Source organism: Lepisma saccharinum, chromosome 2 (genome assembly GCF_977018435.1).
Source record: "Lepisma saccharinum chromosome 2, izLepSacc3.1, whole genome shotgun sequence".
Taxonomy (NCBI): Eukaryota; Metazoa; Arthropoda; class Insecta; order Zygentoma; family Lepismatidae; genus Lepisma; species Lepisma saccharinum.
Genome location: NC_139230.1, coordinates 186746743 through 186769356, shown reverse-complemented (window position 1 = coordinate 186769356; position 22614 = coordinate 186746743). Strand labels below are relative to the sequence as shown.

Here is a 22614-nt window from a genome sequence, read left to right as displayed (position 1 = left end):
ACACATGAAGGCATATAAGGAAAAATGACGAAAATATTTATAATACCACAGATTCAGTGGTAATTAGATTTTACATTTTACTGCTTTACACATACAATCTTCATGGTTGCAATAGAAAAAAATGTTATAAAATTTTCCCCCCATTCTTCCATTCTTCATTTTTGTGTCTTGGTCCCCATAGTTCTATCAAGATGAGAAAGACCCTGGAAAACATACAAACTAAAGGTGACAGTCATTTGTTTTATCCTCATGCTTGTCCTCCTCCACTCATGCTCACATGTTCTGTTTTGCTACATTCATTGTGAACTCAAATGTGTCGAGGACTGGGATATCATTCAGTGTCTTGCATGCAAGTTGTTTTCGTATTTCATTATAAAATTTACTTCACTTTTTTGACTAATTACAACGATGAAGATGAGTCACGATTATGGAAAAGGAAATTTAGCTATGAATAATGGCTATATTAGACGCTGTATATGTGGCACAGGTTCCAGTCAACTGAAGGTTCATTTCAGTGGCCACTGCCACCATCCTCATTTGAACACATTGTTGATTGGCATTCTTTGGCAGATGACATAGGCGCAGGTAGGCAGATGACAACAGTGCAGCAAGTTCCAATGATGATAGTGGCAGTGGCCACTGACATTAATAACAAGAAAGCATAGTTTTGTGTAAAAGTGAGTAACATTCTCTGCATACATTTGACTGTTTTTAGTTTTAATTTTCTTGCCCTGAAGAAGACTCTTGGTGCTTTGGGTAAAAATGAAATTTTTTATCAAAATTTATATTAACTGCACACACACCCACACATAATGTATGAAAAGGGGATGGAACCAGAAGAGTGGAAAAACAAAAATGGAAAGAAACAGCAAATATCACTCAATATATAAACCACAATTTCCTTGTGGTTCAAAGAAGAAAATTATATAACATGTTATAATGTTCAAATGTTTTGTGAAAGAAAGAAAAAATGAAAACTACACACATACATACCTGGGATGTTTTACAGCACATGTACTGCTCAGCAAAGATGAGAAAGTCTCTCTGGCGCTGCTGTCCTGTGAGCAACTTGTTTGTTTGAAGGTTGGGTCGAGTGGGAGGTGAGGGGTAGCAAGGACTGCTCGATTTCTGACACCCTTTCAATGATGCCAAACTTACATGGACAAAAGGTCATTGAGTTTGAGTGCATCTGTTGTTAGTACCGAAATGAAGGGCAAAATCGTACATAGTGAGAGCATAGAGGTGATTTCGAATGTTGTTAAATTTTTTGACAACGAAGCGAGAGAAGGATGTTACTTGTTCCGAGCTTTCAAGAGCTAAAGTCACTCTCATCTTAAGGGATTCACTTCAATCCCTGAAGATGAGAGTGACGTTAGCTCTCAAAAGCCTATCCGGAAATCACCTGGCAGATTGCCCGAGAAAACCTCTTCAAATCATTCTTTCTTTTTAAAATGTAAGCTGAGTGTATATTTGACAGGTTATTTATTTACATAAATATTGTTTATGCGAACCTTGCCCCCAAAATTTATCTTAAGTTAGCACATCTGGCCTGGTCCCCCAATCACCGCCACTGTCTCTAAGGATATAATTATAATTAACTTGAAGATAAAATGTTTGTTAAATGGTAATATTTAATATTGCATAGTAAGAATCAAAACCATGACAATAGATTTTATTATTATTAATTATTTAAATCTGGAATCGTCACGAACACTATCCATTCTTCTTCAATCACTGGCCGCTCCACCCTGAACATCGTGTTTTGTGGCAGGTCAACTAGAATTCCATCTGTCCGAGAACAGCTGTGAGGCAACGTGGCAACAGCGTGCCATTTGAGAGCAGAGGAAAATAAGAATTTCCCCCATATTCTCGTCTGCTGCCCTTCACTGGGACAGAAACAAGTGGGGTGGATTTTAGTTCGCATGTTTTCCAAGAGTTTTCTCTTCTTTGCTGAGCAGTACTTTTTCTGAATTAAGCACTTGCAATTATCAATACAGTTACCTCCTGCATCACTAAATGTCAGCACATTCAACAAGAGAATATCCTAAAACTACTTCAAGAAAATTAAATACAATATTTTTTAACTTACGGCATGAGACAATACGACATGTGCCAGCTCATGACCCAAAATAAATCCCAATTGGTCATCATTATCAATAAGCTTGAAAAGGCCTGTGAATATGAACAGACTTCCATCCTTCAAAAAACAAACAGAAATGTGACATTAATGAAATGTTCATTGAATTATCAAAATTGCACACTTTATTCAACACTAGGCACATATAAACATATTGATTCATTAAAATACCCACAAAATATCAGTATCACAAATAAAGAGGAAAATCAGAGCAGCTTGTTGCATATTTTTCACTTGATACAGATATAAATAATTGATACATAAACAGATAATTCCTCTCAAGAAAATGACTACATATTGTGTTACCTGGTTATTAGATACACAGGTTCAGGTTCACAGTAATTTTAAGGCCATGTATGATATACTATGGTAAATTCCACAATATCATGTCATTAGCTGCAGCAGTAATGCCGTTGCCTTGTAATCAAGGGGTCCCAAGTTTGATACCCAGTGGAGGCACAAGTGGTTCGGTTCCCACTTTAAACCATAGGTCCAGTCCAGATTAGCCTTCCTTCACATAAAGTGGACTTAAAACCAAACTCAAGAAACCTCAAAATATCATTAGCTGAACGTATTTGAGAAAACGAATACAATTAGTGCAGATTTCAGCTTAACAATACAAGGAAATTTTCAGAACAGCTGTCACAGCATAAGGTGGCTGATCTCTTTGCAGTATTATTTGATGAAACAAGGATTTGCGAGTTTCTGTAAGCAGTAGTATAGTATTACCAACAGGCATATGGAGCACTGCATTTTCCTGGAAATCCCAACAGAGAAGTGCATTGCAAGTGAGAATTGGAAAGGGGATAAAATCCAAAATAATATCTACACAGCAGCAGATTTCAAATAGAATGCCAAAAAATGCACTATGTGTGAATACACAAGTTATAAATGAAATTTGTTGCTTGTATATCATATAACAGGAATATATTCAGAGTGTTCAACATTGCAGTATAAGTAATACTAATAGCCATAGACAGAGTGAGTCAAAAGACCTTTACACTAGAGTGCTGCATCGAGACTTTTTTGCTAGATTATCTAATAGTTTGCACGGATGACGCTAGATGGCTTTGCAGAATTGGCAACTACTTCACTCGAGCGAATAATGCTCGAGCAGGTATGTACCATCGTAACAAAAGAAATAATTAAAACAATGTTCCAGTTGAAACCCTCAAATCTGGCAAATACCAGATTTCAGTCAGTACAACATCAACAAAGCCTTACATCTTTCAATGTGGGAAAAGCCAAAGACATGTAAAGAAAGCTGAAGTATGCAAAAAAATTGCAGAATATAAATTTTTTGACACCATTAAGCAAAATAGGCACTAACACTCAAAATAGGCATTTATAAGCACTATAAAAATGTGTTTTCAGACTAGAAACACCATGAAACGAACCTTAAACTTTAGGCCCTATGTTTTACTACAGAGGCATAAAAATGGCAAATAGGAAAAATTTTGCACCCGTGTCATTAGTATTATTCAAACTCATTGCTTCGCCCTCGGAGACTGCTGGAACACATGTACTATGTGCAGTTCCTTTTCGATTGATTGATTTGATTCATTTTACTTTACTTTTCTGCCACTTTTGGCTAATCGCGAAGATGAGGATGAACGATATGATGATTTTGATGAAAGGATATTCAGAAAGAACACCCATGACCAGGTCGGGTTTCGAATCCGGGATCGCTGGCGTTGTGGCACGGTGTGCTAACCACTCTGCCATGGAGGTCGGTGAGTTCCTCTTCGAGTTATACATCCGCGATACAGAAAAGTGTAGTGAGAATTTTGATTGTCAAGTAATATTTACTTTCATGAAATAACGAAGCAAAAGTATAAATTCAACAATTATCTTGCAAGAAAATATCCAGCTTTTAAAGGATGGAAGAAACAAATATGAGGTAAAGTGTGGCTGTCACTTTCCCCTGCTGTTGAAAGAGTGCTAGGAATGTTCGTGCCATTAAAATCATATTTCTTTACCCAATCTAAATTAGATGAAAATTTTAATTTGGTTTTTGGAAATAAGTTAAAGTGAATCTTACTTGTTGCATTTGTATTAACCTTTGGGGAGATTTCATTCTAATATCCAAGAATTAGAAAAGGAGTAATATTCTGTGCTTCAAATTGTAGATATTCTTTGAAGTTCGTTAAATAACAGATTAGGAGATTGCTTTCTTCGCTTAAAGGTAAGACAAAATTATTTTACCTGAAAAGTATCTGTGACCATAATGTTGGTAAGATTTTTATATATTGATTAAATTATGAGTAATGGCAAATGTGTTGCCATTTTTTGCGACGTCCTCTTTTCCATGACTTTGTCCTTCTTTTTCGCCATGCTCTGTCCTCTTTTTTGAAGGTATGTGTCTGGTCACCCTACTCATAGTAGTCAGAAATAAACCCTAATTAACTTGAATAAATCAACACACACACATAAGTACACATTTATTAAAGTATTAAATAATGTACTTACCGGCAAAATAAACGCATTCTTCATATCAGAATCTATTACATAAAAACGCCAACGCCTTGGCTTTATCATATCACGATTAGCATCAATAAGCTTGTACGCAACTCTAACTACCCTCATGCGCAGTGCATTTCCAGGTTGCAGTATTTTCCCCTTGAACTTATATGCAATCTGAAACAGAGAGATAAATGTTGACATAAGAACAGAAGGTATTCGGAAGAGCATCAGCCTTATAGTTACTACATCATAGGGAAATGAAGGAAGAATACAGCAAATGCCTAGAGGCATATATTTCGTTTTTGACGATAACACGAAATGTGAAATAACACATTGTAATGTTAATTTTTCATGTTTCTGAAAGGTGTAAAGTGCATTTTCCTACCCTGTTTTGTCACGAAATAATGCAAAATGAACAAAAAGCAAAAAAGAAGCAAAAATGGACCCCTTAGTGCCGGAATAAACTTAATATTCTGGTAATGACATAAATGTTCTATTAGAAGGGATATGTTTATTTTGTGTAGTAAGTGAAGTTTTTAAATCAAATTTGGGATTATATTCACATTTTTTAAAACCAAAATGTCATTTTATATACCGCTTTTTACAGCTATAACAGCAAAATTTTATTTTATTTACCGCTTTTGGACCCAAAACTGACTGTTTTTGTACAGATATTTTGCTTTTTTATTTACCAAAAATATGTGTCTCTACAAATGCCTCACTTTGAACACAGTACTTAACACAAACAATAATGTTAATTCATGTCTATGGTTTTGTTGTCACAAACAAATACACTTACCAACTAATATTATTTTCTAAATTACACAGGTTCAACATAAACAAAATTTACAAATGTGAGATTTAAATGATGATATGTGAATTTCTTCCTGTTAAAAAGCAGAATACAAACCACACCACATAAGAAATCATATTCAAATTCTTAGGTTTCACATCCACTTTTCATGAAAGAAATGGAGGATAACTAAAACCATGGGAGGTGGGTAAAAAGCTAACATCATGAAGAATTGACTGTTTTCTCACCAGCTGCTGTAAACCAGAAGTCATGTGAACTGTGTAGTGGCTTGCACAAAGATTCTTAACTTCCTAGTTCCTTCATTATATTTATAATTATATTTAGGGTTGAGCTACCACTTTCAACCAATGCCAATACTCTCACTGATTCCCACAACTACTGATACTGATGCTTGAAAATTGTTATAATTAAAAGTTGTTCAAAATAATGATTAATGTTTGTGTGTAATTATTCCACTCTAATTACATGTTTCAATTTACCAAGATTTGTGCTTTAAAATAATCAAGAATTACATCAGAATATTAAATTATGTGCTATGCTACCACAAAATTTAGTTTTCACGCAAAACTGATGCACAATTATAATAAACTATGAATTTTGAACAATTTTCAGGATAAGTAGGCTCTGAGAAAGTGTCGTGCAGCCTTTTTATGGAGCCTGTAAGAGACCAAAATGCTGGAAAAGTATCAGCCGGGATCAGTAAATAAATTCCAACCAATACATTGGCATCATTAATGGCTCAGCCCTAATATATACTGTGCATCCATTTCCTTGCAAGGCCAAGAGATCGGGAGAAGTTTGATGGGCGGCACTAGCAGAGATGCTGACATTTTCAACCAGTAACATCCCGCTTAAGTTTACCCTCAAAAGCATTTTGCTTTGCTCAGTATCGTTTGGAGGTTTCGCATGTGCAACACTGCATCAAGATTATGTTGCAGACTAAACCGTTAAAAGTCAATGGTCTTCGTGAGCATTGTTAGCAATCGGAAAGCTCCGAGCTTGGGTTGTTCTTTCCTTCGCGACTACAGGTGCCCTGGACAGAGCTGCGAATGGAGTGAGGAACAGATCTTGAACCAAGAGCATGTTAATTTTGTACTGTGTGAAAGAGTGTGGTTTTTTGTTACTTGCCATGCTACTTCTTTGTGTAATTGCAGTGTGTGTGTGTGTGTGTGTGTGTGTGTGTGTGTGTGTGTGTGTGTGTGTGTGTGTTGTGTGTAAGTGTAAATGCCAGCTGCAAAGTTCACATTAGAACAAAGAAATTTTATGTATGACACTTACATAAAAACAGACTCGTGTCAAGACGTGTGTAGACAATTTGCACAGAAATTCCCTGGAGTTTCACCTCAAGGTAGAGAGACGACTAGACGTCTTGTCCTTAAATTACGAGAAACTGGATCATTAAATTTTTAGAACCCCTAAGCAAAAATGACTGATTCTAACCGAAGAAAAACTCGACGAAAATGGGGCAGCATTAGAACGCTCTTAATACAAACTTCTACGCCATGTTTCACAGGAGGTGGGTGTGTCAAAATCATCAGCACATACAGCCACTAAGCTACTAAAATAAAAACCATACAGTGTCTATAGTGCAAGAATTATGGCCCTCTGACAAAAGTCGTGTAAATTTCTGTAATTGGGTTTTGAAGAATATTGTTCATGGTATTTTTGATCCACAGTTAATAAATTTTTCGGATGAGGCATGGCTTCATTTGCGTGGTCATGTTTGTTCACGGAACAATAGATACTGGAGCACAAACAAACTCGCATGACATGTTACACCTTGATTTCTACTAATATGTGGATAGTTTTTATGAATTTCAGATTGTGTGCAAATATAATTTTCTACTGAATATAGATGTATGAAATACATTCATAACACTAACAAATCTCACAATACATAAGAAAATAAAGACACCATTCTGTTCTAAAGTTACTACTTACAGAATCAGCCTGTGCTCGTGCATAGTCAAGCATCTGCTCATCTTTCACAAGCATGATTCTCTCCCGGTGATGCAAATAATCTTCCTCAAGCAGTGAGTGATACCATATGATTGACACAAGCCCAAAGCCAAGAAACCCACCTTAAAAAAAATATAATAATAATAATAACTATTTTTAAATTTCTTTCAAAGATATCTACTCATCATCACAAAATTTGATGAAATAGAGACTCTAGGAAAAGTTAGCTGGCATATAAACTCTACTCAGTGAAATTTTAAAAAAAGCAATTCCTTCATGAGATGACATGTGCATCCAAGTTCCTATTAAGAAATTGCTGTTGAATATAAAATAAACAAATTGACAGGGTGCCTGAACAGCCTTGCAGTTGCCGACTTCCAGGGTGCATATGAACAGTGGAAAAAGTGCTGGCAGCAGTGTATTGACGCAGGAGGGTGATATTTTGAAGAATACATACACACTGTACATATATCTTCAATAAATTTATTTTTATGACTTTGGTCAAACCCGGTATACTATGTCAGCAATATATAGTCACAATATCTGGCAATATATCATCTCCACAATATATCACTGGTATCATGATATTGAAAAATATCGAAATCATATTATATGTGATGATACTTTCTTCATGATATATCATTATCAAATTTCAGATATCATCCATCCCTACTAAATACAAGTACAAAATACAAAATTTAAATTTTGTAAAATATGAATACTTTTAAAACATACCTATAATGGCATACCAATTCTGTTGCATCTTCTGTACGTACTGCTCTCTAACATCTACTGGTAGTGTGTGCCACCATCTTTTAATAAGCTTGCCAAAAACAAAGCTGCTCAGTCTCACAAGGGGTCTGAAGAACAAAAGAACAAAGTACGAGAGGGAACTCTGTTGAAATGAAGCTTCCACCAGTCTCTTGTCATGATATATTAGAATTTTAGTTGCTTGTTTCAATTTGAAGACACTAAACTTGCAGATTCTTTGGCCATGTAAACTGTAATCAAAAGACTTGAAATGAGACCACAACTGTCCGTCAGTATTGATTCGAGCTGGTACCCACTGGCGGCCTGCAGTCTTCAACCTAGGCCCTTCATTCACTAGAAGATCATTAAACTTACAGATCTGTTGGCCATGAAGATTGTAACGAGAAGACCTGAAATGAGGCCATGATTGCTTCTCCGTGTTCATTTGTGCACGTCCGGAATTAGGTACTACTCTTTGCAAATTAGAATGGGTTTTCATCGAGTCTTCACGGCAATATCCGCTAACCCATTTTCTCACTTGTATACCATAAGAACGTACACGAAACATTTTGAATTTTAGTTGTACCTTTAAAAGTACATGCACACCATCAATGCCAGGAAGCCCAACTTGTCGTATTTGAAGTATAGTGCAAATGACAGCAGAAATCTTAATGCCGTGAGTAACACTTTGCGTGTAAAGAATATAACTATAAATTGAAGCCACACAGGCCTCTCACGTCGCACTGGTGAAGGAGCAACTGTTGGTACAGATGCCAGAGGGGGCACCACTGTTGGAAGATTGTAGCTAGCCTGACAGGCCACGGTCTTAAAGAACGAGACTCCTTTGGTAAATCCAGAAATGAGAGATCCACTTGGCCACATCGTTACATCTCAACCTGGAAAGTAAAGAAAACTTGTCTTTAATATCAACATAAACATTGGCACATTATATGATATTTAATCTTATACTCTCACTTGACCATCAGAAATTGTTTCCCCACATTGTCCTAACTAAAACATTTTACAAAATAGTGAACAAAGTGGAACAATACATATCATTGCAATTAGCCAAAAGTGGCAGAAAAGTCATGTTAAACAAGAAAAATACAAAATACAATCCTGAGTATTTTCCATGCAAGATATATTTTTGTTATTTCAGGAAAAAAATTGAAAAATGTAAAAATAAATTTATTTTTTGAGTAGTGATGGATCTGTTTCAAAGAAAAATACTAGAATCATCTATCATTTTTAATTTCTGCATACATTTTTTTTTTTTTTTTGGAATTGAATTGACATTATTGCTTTATTTCATAAGCATGATTTCATACGACTTCAAGAAAACATACACTTCTCTCTCACATTTTTGGAAGCCTGTAACTTTGTTATTGTGAGCTACAGAGGAAAAATCAGATTTTAATGCACATGTGAACAAATATTTGAAGTGTAATTTTTTTTTCAAAGATATCTTTGGTGGTCAAGGGGCAGATTCATGACACCCTGAAAGGAAATAGAATGACACTTGCAGATAGTATCAGTCAACATGTGATACTGCATAAAATTAGGCAGTACAAGGACAATTACCACAATATTCAAGGGTGAGATTTTTCAACATGATTGCATCTACCCATGTACAATTGATTGAGGAATATTTCCCAGAGCATTCCAAATGTACATTAAATGACACCAGTTTTCCAATGAGACAGAACCACACATGAACTGTACACCCAAGTATGACTTGCTTAACAAGAAAGAAATTTGTTTGTCAGCACACACTACCATTCAGAATTTGGGTCATGTTCACAGTATATGGAGCAATTGCTTAAAAAAAAGCAAATCAGAAAGTCAAGCTTGGTGCCAACTCTTTCTCAGAGTCAATATCAGGGCTGGTCATGGGCTGGACAGTGAAGAAGAGACAGTTGAGGTTCCGATGACAGTCGAAAGCTTGGACAAATTTTAAAGTGTTTCGTATCATGTTGTTTATGTGTTTTTGAGTTGTTTCCAACAAGAATGTTACCAGCATGTGATGGAAGAAGTTCTTTAATGTCATAATTTATGTTAGCTTGATAGTGTAATCTTGTACTTGATCTTTCATGTTTGCAAAAATGGGAAGCCAAGTCAATTTAGAAGGATCTTATTGAAAACAAATCACTCTAGAGTTAGGCACTGCACAGAACTTACTGTAGTAAAGTGAGCCATTTCAGGTCCTAAGTGTCCCATTGTTATTGATGGTGATTGTACATGTAATGAATTCATTCAATGCATGATCATGGGAGCATGGGTTAGGTGAGTTTGCCACTATTTCTCACTTTCTCCATCTGCTTTAAGGTACAACACAATTTTTTGGTAACACTTCGATCTAGTGAAAACGGATTTCTTCATTTTTACAGAAGAAACTACTTATGGAAATCAGTTTCTATAGCATTATCGAAGTTCGTCAATGTATTTTCTTTCATCGTGTAATTTTTTTTAGTGCGAATTCATGTTTTTTTTCTAGAAAAATGAATTTTAACTGTTTTCCTAAACTAACAGATGCTAACCCAACATTACCATGAATGGATTTTGGGGCTATGCATGTATGGTGTTTTGGGCTATGCGTGAATGGTTTGTGAGGCTATCCGTGAATGGTTTGTGGGGCTATCCGTGAATGGTTTTTGGGGCTATCCACTATTATTTTCATGAGAAAAGCATAATTCCACCCTAAAGAATGTCCCGCAATGCAGAATACGTAAGAAGGAATGTTAAAAAGGACAAAATAAATGAGTTATAGCTGTTTTCACGAGATCGAAGTAGTACCTTTTTTCATCTTACAATACGTTTTATTCCATTGAACCATGGAAACTGCAGGCTATCACTGCATGCAGTGTTGCCACAGTCAACACAGATATTCAATTCGTTGAATAAAAATCTCTATAAAATCGGTTACACAATGTGATTTAACAATCATAATGGGTCTTAAAAACAGCTGCAAAGAGCTTCAAAAAAAGATCAAGATCATATTTGTAGGACTATCCAATACTAAGAAAAAGGCATTTCACAAAATTCATGTGAATGTATCTCTCTTTGGCTGACTTAAAAAATCTGAAAATTAAGAATGGTATTTAAAACATAACTACCTGCACTGTACTTAAATTTCATCATGGTTGGGCAACAAGTTTCTTTTATAGAATTTCAGAGAGAGAAGTCATTTGGAAGACGAAAAAAGCAGTTTTTTGGTTCTCACAACAATGAAAAATCGAAGGGATACTCGAAAAGAAAAAAAATGTTGTCATAGCTCGACGCAGAATTGAATAAGCTAAATTTTGATGTACAGTAAACCCTTGTTAAAACGAATCCCAAGGGACCGAAAGAAATCGTGCTAACCGGGGACTCAAATGTTATTGTTGCAATACATTAACCATTTACAATACGTATTATGTACGTCATCATAGAAAACACTACTGCAGTACTACGGTAATTAAATTTTAAGAAAAGTACTCACAGATCATTTTCTGGTGAAAAATTCCTGTATATTATGCTGTCGCAGGCGGGAACACAAATGCCTGGTAACTTCACGCCCAACTGTACTCACAGCTTAAACTAGCGGTCAATTTGTGACACACACAACTGAATTATTTGGATAAATGCGTATAAGCTCATTGTTGAAAAAAATGATCACAATTGTCGAGCAATTGCACCCAAGTTTTAATCTTGATGTTCTGATACTGGCTTTGTTTTAAAGAATAGAAAAACACATTTGAACACATTGTTGATCTGAATCTGTTGGTTACAATACTGTATAAGTTGATTGTTGACAAGATGATAGAGATTGTTGAGCAATTTCTTACATACCTAGCAGAGGAACGACAGAGGAAAAACTTTGAAAGTTTGTGTTAAATGAGATATACAGACACAAAGGACTAAAAAATAGTTCATAATTCGTGGTAACCGAAATTCGCGTTAACCAATAAAACTTTCTATAAGATATAATATATCCCAGCCGGGAACAACATTTCGTTCATGTTAACCAAGTGTTCGTCTTAAGCGAGTTTGTGTTAACAAGGGTTTACTGTAATTCGTTTTCATGTAAATATATTGGTTAATTTTTAATTGGAGTCCAAACTCTAGTATCCATAATTCTTAATCCGACAGTAGGTTATCTACAGTTCATTCGGCCCTTCCATCTTGTTCTTTACATTTAACCACCTTTTTAAATGCCTTTAGCAATCCAAATTTTTAATGCTTGTGAATCTTTTGGTATGTAAAGTTTTTAAACGTGCAGTAATATACATAAAGTAGGAGGATTCCAATTTCGACATGCTAATTTCATACTTACGCATGTGACTTGCATATGTTTAGGTAATTGTTCCGAATGTTTAATGGTTTCACAGGAGACAGACGAAGTATTGCAGAACTGTAGAAATGATTGTTATACTAAATTTGAACCTTGGTGCAATTTATTGTTTCAAAAAGATTATATAAAACTACTTATGCAAGATTACGTGCTTCCCTCCAACAAGCCATTCTTCATTCATAGGAGAAAGAAAAAGTTGAAATGCGATTGGAAAAGTAAATTTGAACTGCACAGTTTGCAGTTCCGAAAAGTCATATTTATTGGGTTAAAGAAGATGTAAAACATAACTTACGAAAACATCCCTTCTTTCCAAAATGCAATTCTACAGACTAATGCCATACTTACTCACTATTGCATGTTCACACAAGGCTCAAAGGGGTGTCGTGCTTGAGAACAACCCCAACATGATGAACTGTCGAAAATATTCAGGGATATTACTGTAATGCTAAGAGCCCTAAACCTGACAAACCTAACATCACTATGAAAGCATTCTGGGACAATAATTAAATGTTGAATGAGTATTCCTGCATGGTAAATGGACTGATTCAAAAAACCTATGTGACCTAGATGGCAGCACCAGTGGGAGAATTACAGTAGACGAACTTTCACTTGTAAATGCAAATTTCCTTGGGAGATGTCAGGAATGTGTTGCAGCAGAGGAACATCATTTTCAACACCTTCTGTAGTCACGTTTAGTACACAATATGAAAACTAATTTTAATAGCCGACTCTACAGACTGTCGCGGACCTGTTCACCAGGAAAGACAAGCGCAGATGCTGGGCCACTTGCTGCCGAGCCTCATAGTGAATATCAGGGAATGCTCTGTATATACATACATTGCTTGTGTAAAGTAATTCTTAAGTTTTATTTTCAATATAAATAGCTTTTTCAAAATCCAAACAGTGCTCACTACTTTAAGGAAGGTTCAAATTTCGTGTGACAATGATTGCCAAAATTCTACGATGATTAGTCTTCCTAGGAAAATTTGAAAAAAAATCATAAAACAAGTAGAACCGTTACAGCAGTTGTAACAAACTTATTGCATTCCAGAAGCTATCTGGCAGGGTTGGGTGGATAATGGTTTAGTGGTTTTCTACCTGCATTCCATGCTAAATGCTGACTTAGGCAGGTCAGGTTTGGTGGTGTTAGCAGTGCAACAAAAAATCTTCAAACATGTTGATGATGTAATGAAAACACAGAAAGCAGCTGGGTAATGGTTCCGATTGTTTAATTTTTCTTTTAACTCTCCTAGGATGAAGACTAATTAGCACAGAATTGTAGCAATGATTGTCACACTAACTTTGAACCTTCCTGAAAGTAATTATAGTGGAACCACAAGGAAAGAAACCTGCGCAGACCCCATCGCGCTGGCGGGTGGGGGAAAAAGACAGGAGGAAGGAGCCTTCAGAGGGGCCAACGTCAGTGTTGCCAGACCTATTGATTTCTCGGTAGGATTCCATAATAAACTATTGCTATGGCACCTCCGACGGCCTGCTCAAAAACAAGTTTCCTGGTCACCTTACTTGAACATGGAGGGAAGAGTGGAACTCCACTCAGCCATGAAAAGTGCTGCTTGAACTGTGAAATTATGCCAAACGATGTGCTAGGACATTATTATTTTATTACTATTACTACATTACCATGGGCGTCCGGAAGGGGGGGGGGGCGTGGCCCCCCTGGAAAATGAAAGTCAACCAAAAATTATATATTTTTCACATATAATTTCATTTCAGCTGCAATAATGTGTGTTAATTATTGCATGAATATGATACATTGAAATTTAAGCAATGTTTTTTGAGTGAACAACACTATTATTGGAGAAAATGTGCCTTCTTTGTCCCCCTGGAAAAAATACCTTCCTTGCCCCTGCCTGGAAAAAATCCTGCGGACGTCCATGTACATTACTATTTTTAGATGGTTGTATTTTATCCCACCCGAACATCTATTTCTATTTTAGTTATTTTACGTCGCTTTTGTGCCTCTACGGGTAAGTACGACAACAAGGATGAATAAAAAACTGATGAAATGAATGAAGTGACACAGACACAGTGAAACGTCCTTGCCTTACTAAGTAGATATACTGACTTTGTAGCGTGGGCAAATTATTTTATATATGTATGTGAGTGTGTGTGTGTCTATTATATATTAAATGCAGCAACATAGAGGCAGCATAACTGACGAATAAAGCATGTGTTAATAACAAGAAATTTGCTAGAGAACGAAGCGGCATAGTTCAATTACAAAGGAAATAATGCACCCTCTCCCCCGTAGTTGCTTGGAACTTTCATCGGCTTGAAAATACTTAATTTTCTATCCTTAATATACTATTATTTACTTAAATACTTAATTTTCTACAAAATTATAAAGCGGCATGGACGTCCAGAAGGAAGTGCAAGGATGGTCGCCACCCCCTCCCCTTCTGGAAAATGAATGTTGACATAAAAGTACTTATTAATTCAGACGTATGAGTTGATTTCAGTTACAGTAATTTACATCCATTATTATAATAGGGATGTAGGAACGTGATAATTTCAAACTCAAGTGGTGTTTTCTGAGAGGGCAACATTATTACGGGGTAATATGCCTCGTTTACCCGCCTGATAAAAATACATTGTTTCCCCCTCGCTGGAAAAAAATCTGCAGACATCCTCTTGCCCCCCAGTGCGCACGCCTATGCCGCCCCCGAGAAGGTCGTTCATACGCTACTATTAGATCATCGGATTTTGTAGCAGATCTTCTGGTTTCCCAAGGAACAATCTCTCGATTTTTTCAAGTCTGACCTGGCAACACTGTCCCGAGCCCCGATAACGGCATGGAAAATGCGCGAACGCTTTTGAGGGAAGGTTTTTTTCCTTGTGGTCGAGCTATAGTACTGTTTAGATTTCCAACAACAGGTAATTATGGTCGGAAAAAAAAAAACAACTAACAATTATCTCACGCTAGCATCCATGCTTCCCATGGACAAGGCATTCTCCATTCATAGAATAAATGGAAGCTTCCTGAAAGTAATTAGCATGGTTTTCCATTCGAAAATGTCCTATTTATAGGCAAACAGATGATGTAAGAGGTACCTTGCCCAAACATCCCTGTTTTGCACTGATTAGGCATTCCGCAGACTACTACTGTTATTCTCTTGTTCCTGGGGGCTCCATATCGCACATAAGTCCAACATTTTCTTGGTCAAGCACTGAAATCATCAGGTTAAATGCTTTTGTCATTTGGCTAAATGTAGTATATTTATTCTAAGAGATTTAAAGCTAACAAGCCTAACCTAATCACATAAACATTCCGTGCTTGCATCAAAATATGAAATACAGTGCTTGACCAAGAAGGTGTTTGACTTGTGTGTGATGAGTCATACCTGTAACTAAGATGACAGTAAATGAATGGCTGGTGGCAAGTACAGAAATATGAAAGGAGTATATGGAAGCAAAATAACATTCTCAAGGAAACCTGCAGTCAGTAATTACTAAAACTCGACAGCATGTTAACAAGACATAAACAATGCAAAAAAATGTGTGCATAGCATGATGATATCACAATTAAACAAAAGAAACTTGGGCCAACAACTGTTCATGCAATAACAGGTTTCAAGCAAGAAAAAAAATGGTAACAGTTATAGTGAAAACAGATTTCTTCAAATTTACAGGAGAAATAACTGGAAAGTACTTTTAGAATTGAGTTCCTGTGGACTTTTGGAAGCTGCGAATAGCATTTATTCCATTCGTGCAACTTATTCGGCCGGTAAATAATGTCATTTTCGACATTAATGTATCTTCGTTGCACGATAGCTCGTGCCACCATCACCGTCGACCACGTGAATTAAATTTTCCGTGTGTTCAAATATGTAACCCCCCTGTCAGTGTTACAACCACGTGGTAGTTTTACAAGATGACGTGCGAGTGTTTTTTTCCCACAATTTAATTTGCTATGTTTGCCTAACCTAACCGAACCTAACCTAATCTTCCGTGAATGGTTTGTGAATCAATTTTCGCTTAAAAACATTTTGTGAATAGTTTGTGCGGCATTTTTCAGTTCAGAAGTTTGGAAACACTGCATATCAGCTGACGATAGACAACGTGAGTCAAGATTTGCCTGCCATATTGTGTGTAACGAAAGCGAATTAGCAACGACCAATAAATACTTGTAATGTGAAAAATTAAGTTTTTTTCAGTGAAATGAACATAGTCCCAAGTCGAAAAATGTTCCGCTATGCATATAAGGTAAGTACAAATGTAAATAATTCAGAAATAAACGAGTTAAATGTGTTTTCACTAGTATATCTAACTGGTACCAAAAAAATTTACAAATCACACTTGAAATGCTCAATAGATTGCACCAGTAGTCATGCAAGAAAACGGTAAACAAATTACCCTCTCAAAGCTTCAAACTTACTTGCAGAATCAATTCAAGCATTCCAAAAGACTTCTTGATAACGATTAGATAAGCCGGAGACACATTTCTTGAAATTTACAGGAGAAAAGATGAGAAAGTACTTACGGAATTGAGTTCTTGTGCACTTTCTGAAGCTGCGGAAATTGTTTTTTTCGAATCGTGCAATTTATTTGGCCTGTAAGTAAGGTATTTTTTGTCATTCATGCATCTCCGTTGCACGATAGCTCGTGCCACCATTACCGTCGACTACGTGAATCAAATGTTCCATGCGTTTGATTACGTAACCTCCTGTCAGTGCAGCAACCACACGGTAGTTTTACAAGATGACGTGAGAGCGGGATTTTTTTTTTCCAATTTAATTTTCTATGTTTGCCTAACCAAACTGAACCTAACCTAACCTTCCGTGAATGGTTTGTGGATTAATAACAATCATTTTTCGGTTAATAAGTGTTAGTATAACAACCATGCCGTAGTTTTACATGATGACATGTGAGCATTTTTTTTTTTCCAATTCAATTTTCTATGTTTGCCTAACCTAACTTAACCTTCCGTTAATGGTTTGTGGATCAATTTTCGCTTAAAAACCTTTTGTGAATAGTTTGTGCAGCATTTATAGGTTCATAAGTTTGGAAACACTGCACATCAGCTGGCGATAGACAACGTCAGTCAAGATTTGCCTGCCGAATTAGCAACGACCAATAAATAATTATAATGTTAAAAATAACGCATTTTTCATGGGAAAAAAAAGTGATCCGAAGTTGAAAAATGTTCCGATATACATATGAGGTAAGTAGAAATGAATTTTATTTGAAAATAAACCAGTTAAATGTATCTCCGGCTTATCTAACTGGTACAGACTTCTTAATGCTCCCACAAAATTTATGAAAATCATTACATAATCAGAACCATTACCAAAAAATCTACACAATGATAAAATAAAGGTAACACTTTACTATACCAGAGATGAATATCTTCAAATTTACAGCAGAAAGTACTTAAGCAAATCATTTTCTGTAGCATTGTTGATGTTCAGGAATGTAATTTTTGATCCATTTTAATGCGAATGCCTGTGGTTTTCTACAAAAATCTATTTCCGACGCGCTATTGCTACTGCCGCCATTTGCTTTCTGCACGAGAGCACAATACGCTCTCGTATATATGCTAAATTGAACAAAAGGAGTTGTAATGGAACCTAACCTAACAGGCCTAACCTAACCTAGTAGGCATACCTCGTCCCCATGATGGTTCGTGGAGCTATCGTGAATTTTTGGGCTAATGTCAATGGTTTTTGGGGCTACCGGTGGATGGTTTGTGGGAAATAAGGAACAACAGTAAGTACTCGTTAATGTAAGAAATAGACATTATTTTAGTTAGAAATTCATTATTTCACCTAAAGAAATGTTTCGGAATGCAGAATAGTACGTTAGCAATGTAAAAAATTGCAAAATAAATCATTGATAGGTGTCTCCGGTATAGTAAAGTAGTACCGTCCAAAATAAATAAATAAGATTAGCAGCCAGGTGTTGGAAGTTTGGTCCGTGCTCTTACCAGTGTAGTCAATGATGTAGATGAAGATGAAGCAGTACTAGTTTACTATCCTTCAAACAGATTTCTACAGAAGAAACTACTTACCGTAATAAGTTCCTGTAGTATTCTCTAACATCTGGAAGGTGTTTTGTGTGATGTGGGAATGTTTCATAGTGGAAATTCATGTTGTTCGTTTGAAAATTAATTATCCACGAACCATTGGCACATGGATAGGTTAGTTCTGTTAGGTTAGGAAACATAGTTAAAATTTGGTGTCGTGTTAGTATCAGGATCTAGAAATTGGAAATAATTGCGAACCATTGGCACTAGCCCCACGACCATTGGCGCGTGGTTAGGTTAGTTCGTCTCAGGCAAGTGAAAAGGCCTATCAGAAAGACGTACTGGTAATGTGAAAAATTGCAATTAATACGTTGATACACCTTCAGGAATGTTCCGCGAAGCAGATACGTAAGTACGAATGTCAAAAATTGACGAAACGAAAAAATTAGAGGTGTCCGAAGGATAGTAAATATTTACCCTCTCGAATAATCCACGTATTTGCACATAATTAGTGCACAAACACAAGATGTTACCTTATGGAACATGCTACGAGTACAAATATTCCGGACTCCGTAAATCTGGGATCACAGCTGTTCAAATAATTTGGAAGGTAAAAGAGAATAACAAGTGAAAGGAATAAGTCCATGGCACACACAAACTCGGACAAATAGATTGAAGTGAACACTATGGCAAACCTTACATATATTTATGATATTATTGTCTACAGCAGTCTCCCTTTAAAAGATGAAAAAAGCATTCTAAAACACTATACTTCTTTCACGTGATCCAGTAATCCACAGCAAAAATAACATACATGAAATGTTCTTCGACTTCTAATGTCTGATATCACTTCGTATCAATTCAGTAAAACATATATTTTACAGTTACAAATGTAACTGATGATAGTACTAATTGAAAAATTAACTTACACCAAAAAAAGTAAATGATAAACTTACACAAATATAAAATAACGAGTTGACAAATGCAGCTCTTCATAGCAAGAAGCAGACGAAATTTAAAGGTATACAATTAGTTATCCCAAATACATTGGCATCTACAAGAACTTACATTTACACATTAAAGGAACAGCAAATAACGTTTCCTAGTAATAAATGAATAAATTACAAATCTATAATAGTCAAAACTTACTTGAAAATCTCAACAACTAGCCGAATACCAATTCGTAACTAGGCTCGTTGTTTGCTACTGTCTTTTGTCAGTTCTATGATGAATTCACTTATCAAACCACGTATTCTACTAAAAAAATATGAAAGCACTAGAATTCTGATTTCTATACTAAAGAAGGAAAAAACTACTTACAAATATTCTTTATATCATAAAATAACTTGTTTTAGTATTGCGCTCAGATTCTAAGCCCAAAACCGATTTGTAATCTTGAAGTTTTCTTTCCGAATTTCTCATACACGCTTGTTTCTTGCCGCATGTATCCAAGTCGGGGTCTCACTTATCGGACAATGTATTGAACACCGTTGTCTACTGACGTCACAATAAATATTGTCCGTGTTAGGTGTAGAGCTGTTAGCATAAATAATGTATTTTTGTCAACCCACGAAAAACCGCAGTGTATTTATGCTAACAGAACTAAACATAACAAGCCTAACCTAAGAACGTAGGCAGTGGCGCAGGAACGTTTTTCATTTGGGGGGGTACAAAATTCAGCCTTCCCCCCCCCCCCCCACACACACATATATATATGTCCAATCAAGTGTAGCAATAATAATAATTAGGATAATTATATTTAATTAAATTAATATATTAATTAATTAAATATGTACATTAATTAATATTGTATTGTTATTATTACATGAATAGGTAAAAGATAGTAAAAGAATAGAAATATAACAGCAAGTATTCATTATCTAGCGTACGTGTAGTTAAGATCGCCAAGATTTGCACAAAATCAACTGCCCTGGCTAGGAATTTAATGTCAGATAGAAAAAGAATTGAATATGTATTGAATAACAAAAAAAGGAGTTAGATTCAATTAACGAAAAGTAAAGTTCCTGATTAATATTTTATGGATATTATCATTAGTAGTGTGCATAAATCTTTGGAATCCTTCAAAGCCGTATGCGGCAAATTCCTTGCCTTCCAATAAGTTCAGCGGAGAAAACCATCGAGTATACAGGGTGCAGCAGATTTCATTCGTGAATAACAAAGCAACGATCGATGTTATGCAAAATTTTATTTCACAGTTGGAAAGAACAAGGATTACCATTTTGTTTCCCATATGTGCCGAGACAACTACATGAGGAAGACGGCACGCAGTTAATGTAACGTCTGACCGTTATGTATGGATGTTACGCAACTTCCTGCAGCCGCAATCGAACGAACGTGGCAAATTGGCTGTGTGGTTCCAACAGGATGGGGCCACAGCACGCGTATCGATGAACGTGCTACGTAAAATGTTTCCAGGGCGTCTAATCTCACTACGAAGTCACCTTCCATGGCCAACTCGTTCCCCCGAGCTCGCACCCTGCGACTTCTTTCTGTGGGAGTACTTGAAGGCTAAAGTTTACCAAGGAAGGTCGAGGACAGCCAATGATCTGTAAAAATGGTATCAGACAGGAAAGAGCGGCAATACCGACCAGACATGACTAGGAGGGTAATGCAGAACTTCAGGGCGAGACTTCAGAAATGCGTACACTGTGCAGATCGGCATTTGGACGATATCATTTTAAAAAGTCAACTATGTCACACAAAATGGTGACTTGTGGCAATTTTGACAAAAAATAATTGGAACATTTTGTTCTTTGCAAATGTGCAATAAAATGGTAAACTCTGTTCTTTCCAACTGTGCAATAAAGTTTTGCATAACATCTATCGTAGCTTTGTTATTCACAAATGAAATCCGGGAGATATTTCTGCCGCACCCTAACTTTTAATTGTTACGCTGTTCAAGCATGGTATTGGCATTGATGGAAATTGAGTATAACAAATGCTAAACAATTATATTTTGATAAATTACTTTCACTACTTGGTAAGTATTTCGGGGGGAAGGGGTCCGGACCCCCTGGATCCCACAAAAACGTCCTTGATACCTAGGTATAATATGAAGCCATGAGAAATATTCTCTTTTAGAACAACACACACGAATGTCCTGTTATTTAATGCAAAATATGCATAAATATTTTTCATTGTTTTTGTTAGAATCCGATAACAATTCTGAAACATATAAGGCTAAGCTCTGGACCTCATTCTGGGCTTATTTGGATTTCACGGAACGGAAAATCAGGAGTGAGGGGGATCTTGAGCCACCCCAACCAGCAATAATCATCTCCCACCCACTGGATATAGAAACTACATTATATAGAGTTCCACTTCAGTTCCGTTCATTCTAATTTTCAAAGTCCCATAAAATGTATTTAAACAATTTATGGCAGATGTGTACCACATCCAATGCCTTTTAGAAGCCATGTATTTGGTATTTTCTCAGACATCTATAGGCTGTTGTATTAAAAAAGAAAAAAATGAGTTCAGATGGTTCCCAATCAATTCGTATGAAGTCTAACTTTGAAATATTTGTGAACAATTTGACAAATCATTTATTTGTAATATAATTAGCTGTACCTAATGACGCTCTTCAAGTACTGAAAGTAATATCATTCGGTACATTTACAAAACCGAAATCCTTCAGCTCTCAGAAGTAGCAAGGAAAGCCGTACGCTCAAAAGTTTATTCTTTCTTTTCAATTTTTGGTGGACAATGTGAAGAGCCGGCCAAGGTTTATTTTCGTATGTAGTGGTATTAAATGCAGATACATGCGTGTGTTTTAGGAAGACATGTCAATTTATCTTTTATGTGAAAAGGTAAACTTTAATGTAAGCAGAAGCATGTGCACGTCACAGTTAAAGATTTTCGCATCTACAAAGAAAATCCAAAACACATTCCCACCTCGCCGGACTCCGTGGCGGAGGGGTTAGCATAGCGCGCTATGACGCCTGAGGTCCCAGGTTCGAATCCTGGCCTGACCATGGGTGTTATTTGTGAGTGTCCATCAATTTCATCATATCATCATCACTCATCCTCATCTTCGCGATTAGCCAAAAGTGGCAGAAAGGCGAAGTAAAATAAACCAAATCAATCAATCAAATTTTCCCATCTTACTCCCAGAGACCTTGTAAATCCAATCCAAAATCTACCAATGGAACCTGCAG

General features: G+C 36.2%; 1 protein-coding gene across 2 annotated transcripts in view; it reads right to left on the bottom strand.

Moving 5' to 3' along the window:
- The window catches only part of LOC145984232 (metalloendopeptidase OMA1, mitochondrial-like), a 38686-nt gene extending 19033 nt beyond the window's left edge, over nt 1–19653 (bottom strand). For both annotated transcript variants that reach the window (XM_083117807.1, XM_083117808.1), the window contains exons 1-5: nt 19586–19653; nt 8109–9019; nt 7356–7495; nt 4607–4774; nt 2090–2197 (exon numbers count right to left, since the gene is read on the bottom strand). In XM_083117807.1, the coding sequence (XP_082973933.1) occupies nt 2090–2197; nt 4607–4774; nt 7356–7495; nt 8109–8691 (999 nt within the window). In that variant the 5' untranslated portion in view covers nt 8692–9019; nt 19586–19653. The remainder of the gene's footprint in view (nt 1–2089; nt 2198–4606; nt 4775–7355; nt 7496–8108; nt 9020–19585) is intronic.
- Nucleotides 19654–22614: the final 2961 nt, after the last annotated feature.